The 8,852-nt window shown below is 30.4% G+C and overlaps 2 protein-coding genes across 2 annotated transcripts in view; one reads left to right on the plus strand and one right to left on the minus strand.

The window, feature by feature from the left end:
• Positions 1–1,475: 1,475 nt before the first annotated feature.
• On the plus strand, positions 1,476–6,253 carry LOC124931791 (probable protein phosphatase 2C 60). Its single transcript, XM_047472341.1, has 11 exons — positions 1,476–1,725; positions 2,233–2,355; positions 3,094–3,157; positions 3,514–3,622; positions 4,005–4,158; positions 4,367–4,492; positions 5,186–5,309; positions 5,375–5,451; positions 5,544–5,596; positions 5,741–5,795; positions 5,903–6,253. The coding sequence occupies exons 2-11, from the start codon at positions 2,239–2,241 to the stop codon at positions 6,074–6,076; spliced, it is 1,053 nt and encodes a 350-aa protein (XP_047328297.1). The 5' UTR covers positions 1,476–1,725; positions 2,233–2,238; the 3' UTR covers positions 6,077–6,253.
• A 1,243-nt stretch (positions 6,254–7,496) lies between these two features.
• The window catches only part of LOC124932912, a 1,482-nt gene continuing 126 nt past the window's right edge, over positions 7,497–8,852 (minus strand). Inside the window, exons 1-5 of the mRNA XM_047473621.1 lie at positions 8,578–8,852; positions 8,365–8,435; positions 8,135–8,276; positions 7,877–8,047; positions 7,497–7,798 (exon numbers count right to left, since the gene is read on the minus strand). The exon at positions 8,578–8,852 is cut by the window's right edge and continues 126 nt beyond it. Coding sequence (XP_047329577.1) covers positions 7,670–7,798; positions 7,877–8,047; positions 8,135–8,276; positions 8,365–8,435; positions 8,578–8,673 — 609 coding nt within the window. The 5' untranslated portion in view covers positions 8,674–8,852 and the 3' untranslated portion in view covers positions 7,497–7,669. The remainder of the gene's footprint in view (positions 7,799–7,876; positions 8,048–8,134; positions 8,277–8,364; positions 8,436–8,577) is intronic.

Below are 8,852 nucleotides of genomic sequence, written 5' to 3' on the forward strand. Positions count from 1 at the left end.
AATTTTTTTTCAGGGTAGGCTTCAACTCACCCGAGCCCCTACATAGATCCGTCCCTAAATACTAGGTATAAGGTATATTATTCACTTTATTATTTCAATTGTGAAATAAAATATGCAACAAAACTTATGTATTAATTTGGTAGGTAAATATTATCTAGTTGATGCAGGCTATAAAAATATGGCTGGTTACATGACACCGTATCGCCATACCCCATATCACCCGCATCAATTTTTGTCACAACAACAACAATCATATAATGCAAAAGAGACATTCAATAAATAACACTCGTCTACCAGATCTGCAATTGAGAGAACTTTTGGCATTTGGAAAACCAAATGGCACACAATATTTTATTCGGGTTCTCTTTGAGGATTTTCAATTGAAAAGCAATTGAATATTATTAATGAACTAAGTGATTGTATAATTTTATTCGGATAAATATGATAAGAAATTCCCATTAATTTTGATAGACATCGAAATGAAGAAATTCTCATTAATTTTACATGGAAGACGATGAAGATGAAAAATATATTAAATCAAATACATGAATATTTTTCGAGATGAAATTGCCACACAAATTTATTGTTGTATTAGCTTAGCGAATCTTAACATTTAATATTATTTTTTATAATATTGTTCTCTTACAATAAAAAAATAAGCATGCTAATAATAAAAATAAATAATAAAATTTTGTTTGATTTTGAATTTATTTAAAAATATGAATTTATTAAATACAATATAATAAATAATTAATAAACTAATCATATTATTTTTTATTTTTGTTAAACTAATCAATATAGTAAAATATAAAATAAATTGGGAAATTTAATGAAATAACACTAAAGATGCCTCTAATTGCTAAAAGTGCTAGTGACACATTTATTTTTTTTGGACGAAAATTCTCCCGTTGCGAAACCGGCATTCGCGTGACAATTTTTTTTAAAAAAATTTTTGTCTCGCGAATGCCGGCATTCACGAGACGTTTTTTTTTTAAAAAAATCTCGCGAATGCTTGTAGCGTCTCGCGATTATGGACGTCTCGTGACATGAGTAAAATCGTCCGGAAAAAATTAAAAGTGTCACCAACTCTTTTTTTTATGCGATAACACTTTTAGCAATTAGAGGTATCTTTAATGTCATTTTATCAAATTTCTCAATAAATTAGGTCTTAATAGAAAAAAAACTGAAAAAAATAATTTTTTATTAAAATTTAATATTAAAATATTTAATACATAAAAAATAAATTTAAATTTAAAATGATATTTAATATTTTTAAAATTATTTTAAATGATCGGATAGATTTAAGTGATTGATTAAAAAATTAATTTTGTATAAATTAAATAAATAATTTTAACTTTTAAATTTAAATTATATTAGACTTGAAATAGTAATTAAAATAAATAATAATAAATCTTGCATAAGATAAGCTCAAATAGTCATTTTTCTCCAATCACAAAGTTATGAATTTCAAATAATAATAATAATAATAATATATAAGACTCTTTCTAATGCGTGTTTGTGAGACATTTATCATCGTGAATCGAACAGTGACCGGAATCTCGCCCTGGTCCAATATACTCAATGCGGCCTAGCTCCTGAACGAACACCCTGACTTTTCCTGTTTCTCGGTCTTCATCCATCTCTCGTATCTCTCCTCGCCTGGACGAGATTCAACTGCTTTCAGCCTCTTTTTATCGCACCTGGATCCGAATTTCAACAACAACTGTAAGTAGATCTAACTTTGAATATCTTTTCAAAAGCATTCGTGCTTTTGTTGCGTTCACACCTTGTTTAATCTGATGTCAGCTAGGTTTTTTTTTTTTTCTAGTATATTAGAAAACTGATATAGATATATTCAACAGAGGAAGGAGAACTCTGAATGTATTTTGCTTTACAGATCTGCTTAATTTACACATTATATACTCATTAACATGAATAATGTCCCGCCGCAAATTTAGTGTTAGTAAACCCTAGCTCTTTCTGAAATATCTCTAATGAATTTTAATTTGATTAGGTTTTTACTATCTATCAATTGGTGCTGCAAATATACGTTGAAATTAAATTTAGATCTCTGAATAGTGAATAGTGAATATCAACTGTGCAGTTGCTGTTTCATTCATCAGTTTCTTCCTTGAACTGATTTCTTTCTTGTATAATTTAACCTTCTAATTTCCAGAGGTAACTAATGAATGAGGATATCCATTGCTGATAAATTGAAGTGTTTGTTTTCAGTTTGATATGGGTGCTTATCTCAGCTCTCCAAAGACTGATAAGTTTTCTGAAGATGGTGAGAATGATAGGCTCAGATATGGGTTGTCATCCATGCAGGGTTGGCGGGCTACGATGGAAGATGCTGTAAGTAACTGTTTACATGAAAAAATTACCTCTTTTCTTTTGTTTGTATAATATGCATGTTCTTCACTATCAAATGGTGCTTTTTAGGGGTTAAATGGATATGAAGATGCATTTTTTAGCTTCTCTTTTTCATTGTGGTCAAAAGCCGTCTTTATTAAACACTTTTCTATTTTGATCTGATTCTGGAATCGTCAATAAATTTCTGCATACAAATGCAGACAAATTTAGTATAAAAGGTGTTGGGATATACCGACACCTTTAAATGCATTCCACTAATGATCTAACCATTGGATTGGACTATCATGAAATTTGGATAGCTGAGAGATCTTTTCAAATTTAGCCCTCACCTAGCCTTATCGACAATCCCTTCCATTCGGAAGAGCAATTGTATTGCCAAAACCTATTTTTAGATGTATTTGGATCTGGGTCTATTGAGTTTAAAGTATACATCCTGTTTTCAAATTGGATCCCTTTCAAATCCACACTCGGATGAGAAATTGGGCTGGAAGAGTGTTTTCAAATGAAAACATTTGTTACTTTCATAGATAATAGCTTATCCATATGTACTGCCAGTAGTTGGTTGAGGTAGAATCGTAAATACTATTCTCCTCTCTTGATGTAAGTTCCTTCACTATTGGAAATTCTTTTGTAGCTTACACATCTGTTTATTTTTATCATATAAGTTTGAATCTCTTGTGTGTCGTATGATTATTTACATTCTTATTTCCTAAATCATAGCATGCAGCTTACCCTGATCTGGATGCTTCCACGTCATTCTTTGGTGTTTATGATGGCCATGGAGGTAATTATCTAAGATTTAATCCATAAAAGTTGCATGAATAATATTTTTAAGCATAGTAGATTTATTGTTTGCATTTGTTTATGAAAATTGTTAAGGAGAACTGTAAGTTTTGATGTGTGTTAAGAACTTGTATTTGATGCTTTTGAGCATGAAGAATGATCTTACAATGATGAGCAAAAGAGACTGGATCCAATCATTGGTTTTCTAGTGGATTGAGATGCCTTTCCAATTATACTTTTATCAGGAAGATGATTGTTTTCTGTGTCTTATTCTTAAGCTTTAATTCGCAATGCCTTTAGATGACCTCTTAGTTGTTCAATGTGTTATTAATCTACAAGCCTATATATTGATTTCAGGTAAGGTTGTTGCAAAGTTTTGTGCTAAGTATCTCCATCAACAAGTGCTCAAGAGTGAAGCATATTCAATTGGAGACATAGGATCCTCACTCCAGAAATCTTTTTTCAGGTGATTTAAATAAGATCTTTCCCTTTCCCAATATTATTATTTGTGATTTTGATTTATTTGATGTTGCATTTCTTAGGCCATTTTTGAAATAGGTTTATTTGAATAACCAAGTGATTATTTCCAAATAACCTTGTTTGATGTAGGTTATAAAAAATCAGGTTATTTAAGATTATTTGGGTAAAAAGACATTAGGGAATGCTTTTTTTTTTTTATTTGTTCAAAAAATAGAGGGTATGTTAGTATTTTAATTGATAATTTGAATGATGTGATTGATGAATAGATGAATAGATAGTGGGTTGTTTGAAAGTATTCACATATAACCCACATCAAACAAGGCCTTGCTAGTCTTGTTATATGCTATATAATGATATTTGATGCACAGAATGGATGAAATGATGGTTGGACAAAGAGGGTGGAGAGAACTTTCTGCTATGGGTGATAAACTAAACAAGTTCGGTGGTATGATTGAAGGACTTATATGGTCTCCAAGAAGCGGTGAGGGAAATGACCGTGTCAATGATTGGGCTTTTGAGGAGGTAAAATAAAATCTATTTTCTTTTTATTGGAGGGCTGGGGGGTGAGGGAGTTATGTTTCCATCATTCTTGGAGGGGATTATTTATTATACAAGAAGAATCAATGACTGGACCTGAAATCTACTTGTAAAAATAGTTTTTATTTATTTATTTCTGTCCTGTTGTTGCCTCTCATTATTTATTGCTTTACTACTATGACTTTGATATCAGGGACCCCATTCTGATTTTACTGGACCAGACTGCGGTTGCACAGCTTGTGTTGCAGTTCTTAGGCAAAACCAGCTTATTGTAGCTAATGCGGGTGATTCCAGATGTGTCATATCTAGAAAGGGTCAGGTTAGTCAAATTTTGAACCTTCTCCAGAAATCTATTGTTTCAAATAGTTCTAGACTCAGTTATGTCTGTAAGAAATTCTCCATATTGTTGTGTACTTATTATATTTTGATATATAATAACTTCAAAAATTCTGCAGGGCTGCAAGGTCTCTGTTTTGTTTTATTAATCGATAAGACTTTTTAAACGATGTGATAGCTAGGTTAAGTATATGTAGATAGTGTAGATTAGAGATTGCGGTAACACAACATTCATTCAACGTAGAACTTGATACCACAATCTCTTTAAATTAAGATCACTTGAGAGCTATTTTAAGTTAACAATGGGTTGTTGTTAGGGGTGAGCAAACAGTGGGTTTACTCCATCCAACCCTTGCCCAACCCAACCCAACCCAACCCAACCCAACCCAACCCAACCCAACCCAACCCGATATTATTAGTTTGTATTGAGTAAGTTTGGGTAAATTTCGGGCTGGACAAATTTGGGTTAGGGTTAAAATATTGTTTGGGTTTCCGAGCACGTATTAATAAGTAATATGGGTTAAATAACAAGGTTGTAAAATTATTTTGGGTTGAAAACGAATTGATTAATAAAGGTTGGGTTTAACAGTTTGTTTACCCCTAGTTGTAATACTTATTTTAATGCTTCATATTAATTTGATCATCATCCTTAATGTTTTTATATGTATTTTTGCAGGCACATAATATGTCGAGAGATCATAAACTTGATATTGAAGACGAAAGAGAACGGATATTGAAAGCTGGTGGCTTTATCCATGCTGGAAGAGTTAATGGAACTCTAAATCTTACAAGAGCAATAGGTACTTTAAATAATATATAGTTTGAGAAGTAAATAAGTAAATAATACTGTTTCATGTTATTGCAGGCGATATGGAATTTAAGCAGAATAAGTTTTTAGCACCCGAAAAGCAAATTGTTACTGCCAATCCAGATATTAATACTGTAAGCATCTAATTCCTTATAAATTCTAATGATATTCTTCAATTTCAAAATTTAAAAAATCCCTTATGAAGTCTCTCTGTCTCTTTTAATAGGTTGAGCTATGTGATGATGATGAGTTTATTGTATTAGCTTGTGATGGTATCTGGTATGCACCTACCCCCTTATGCTTTCAAATTCTAGTTCGATTTGCTTTCTGTACATTTAAATAATTGGTGTATATTTTTAGCGCCTTTCTGATGTTGAAAAAAGATACAAATGTTAACATATTTTGGTTGAACTTGTGTTTCAGGGATTGTATGTCAAGTCAGCAACTTGTAGACTTCATTCATGAACATTTGAAAACAGTTAGTCCTTCTCCACGTCCTCATGTTTATTTTTATTTTACTGATCTTGATCAAATTATAGTTGTCTATTTTGATAATCTAATGTATTTAAAAAAATGAAAATTCAGGAAACGAAGTTGTCTCTCATATGTGAGAAAGTAATGGACCGATGTTTAGCACCATCAACATCGATTGGTGATGGATGCGACAACATGACGATAATCTTGGTGCAATTAAGGGGACCGAATGAGTCAATTCAGTTGGAGAAATCCTCGTCTTCTTCTTCAAACCAAGACGAGTAGATATATATAGTTTGTGCGTGCAAAATCGACGTGCAATGACAGGTTAGGTTTTATCATTCATATGTTTCTTTCTATCTTTGTATATAATTTTATTCACAAGAACTAGAAAATTGAACAGAAAAAAATTACTAGTATTGGTTTTTCCTGCTTGTTGATTTATGGATGTTATTATTTTGAGTTGGTCTCATAGAAAAACACTATTAATTTCTTTTTTAATGTTATAAAAGTATTTAGATTAGACTAAGAGACTTAACTAACAATTTGAGTTCTTTTTTCTTTTGGCTGTTTGAAAAACACCTTCATTGAATCTCTCGGTTTTGGTTTTAGTTTTAGTCGAGGTAAGCATAAACTGGCCCAAATAATAAAAAAACGTATTTTGTAATCACAGCAGGAATCTGTCCTGCTCCACTTAATACGGATATGGATGGAATATGGTTTGGACAATATCAAAATTAAAATGGTTTGGACAAAATTCAAATTAAAAATATTTATATGTTTGTAAATATCAACTTGAAATTATTATTCTAATTAATCCACAAATTATTATTCTAATTAATTGGATTATTCAACTTCAATCTGAATTAAAATGTTTATGTCTTATAGATTATGAAAATTTAATTACTTAATTTATTATTATTATTTAATGTTTAATTATAAAAGAATAGTATTAAAATTTTAATGTTATAATTAATTTTGTTTATTTATAATTTGAAAAAAATATATTATATTGAGATTAAATATAATTTAAAAATAAATAAATTATTTATTTAGATAAATCTAATTCAGATTAATATTTTAAATTTGAAAATTAAATTTTGAATTAATCCATCAAATAAAAAAGCTCCCATTGTTTATTTATAATTTAAAAAAAATGTTGATTAAATGATATAGAAATAAATAAAAAAAAAAATATTGAGATGAAATATAATTTAAAAAAAAGCAAATTATTTATTTAGATAAATCTAATTCAGATTAATATTTCAAATTTGAAAATTAAATTTTGAATTAATCCATCAAATAAAAAAACTCCCATAGTGTCACCATTACTTTCAATCACTATATTATTGAAACAAAAATTATAGCTTTAACTACACTTTTAAAATAACAAGCTTGATATTTAAAAATATATTATTCATACCAAAATTTATGTACATTTAAAAAAGCCTTAATATAAAATGAAAAATATCTGAATTTTAAATCTAAGTTGATTTAGAAATAAAAATTTATATTATAGTGACAGTAATTTTAACTTACATTAAGTGAAAAATTGAAAATAAAAAGAAAGAAATAAAGAAGAAATTCTATAAGTTTGGGGGACTACTTTAAGCCCAACATAAAAGCTTGAGGGGTAATCTGATATTCTTTTCCATACAGTAAAATTCAACATAGAAAAAAAGTAAAAATTCTACTAAAACATGGCTTAAAAAACTTATTCCTCTTCTTCTTCAAATCAACAAAATTGAATCTCTATCATTTATTTAAGTCATTCCTATGTATTTTGTATGTACAAAACCCAAAAACTTATCATCCTCTTCACAAATATAATAAACCCCAACCAACATTCAGATTTCAAATGGAACAAGATAAAAAAGATCAAACCTTTGGAACCACCTGATCTTGCCATGTAACTCTCTTCTTCTTCCCCATTTTTCCTGTATTATCAACAACTAAACTATTCTTCGATAACTTCTCAACTCTGTCATCTTCTACAATCATTCCTTCCTGTGGAGAGGAATGAATGAATGAATATAAACAACCCAATTCATCCTTGCTTAATTCAATTTACATGCAATTAGTTACCATTATTGGGTGTGAAACCGGGGCAGCATTGCTTTGGCTACGATTTCTTTTCTTTTCAACTGTTTTCTTGATTGTTTTTTCTTTCGGCTTTCTCTTCCCCGAAACACTCTCCAATCTTATTCGATTGCCCGGTTCCATTTCAACCTTCAGTGTTTCATCAATTTTGTTTTCCTGTTGGAATATAAACAAATGGTCATTATCATTATCATTATCATGATCATGATCATGAGCAGGAATGAAGCAAAAATAAAGTGTTACCATCATTGGGAATGAAGCAAGGGCAGTTTCATAAGGATTTTTATCATCCAATGCAGAATTGGTATTGGTCTGATTTCGCTTTCTCTTCTTGGGCATGGAAGATCGAGTTTTCAGAATGTCTTGATACCTTTTTCTCAAGAATCTGCAGTTGGAATTCAACAATCAAAGATTAACAATTCAAACAAAAGCAAGAACTATATATATAGATTGATTGATTGATTGATTCATGCCTAACTTCAGCCTGAAGAACAAATCTCTTCTGCTTCAAATTCTGCATCTTTCTCTTCTTCGAAACAAGACCCTGCATTCTCAAGTTTTAAACAGTCACGGATCTATCTAAGAAACAAAGAACTAGGGTTTTCAGCACAAACCCAAATCTAATCTCTCCCCAAATCAAAGAAACAAACAAACAAATTGAGTCAATAAGAGAAAGATCAAAAAACCTTTTGCAATCGAAGATAATCCTCAAGTAGCCTTTGATAACGGAGTTTATCCTCCTCGACTTCAGATTGATGAAGATTGACTACACCTCTCTCCATCGTCCGTGAAAGAATGAAAATCCAACGCCGCCGCTAGAGAGAGCAGTATAAATATAAAGAAAGAAGAAGAAGAAGAGGTATAAATAATGGATTTTGGGGAGTGGGCCGAAGTAGGAGAGAAAGGGTATTAGTGGTAAAGGAAGAATGGGTGTGTGATTTTGGAAGTTCTTCTTCTTGTT

The sequence above is a fragment of the Impatiens glandulifera genome, chromosome 3, assembly GCF_907164915.1.
Source record: "Impatiens glandulifera chromosome 3, dImpGla2.1, whole genome shotgun sequence".
NCBI lineage: Eukaryota > Viridiplantae > Streptophyta > Magnoliopsida > Ericales > Balsaminaceae > Impatiens > Impatiens glandulifera.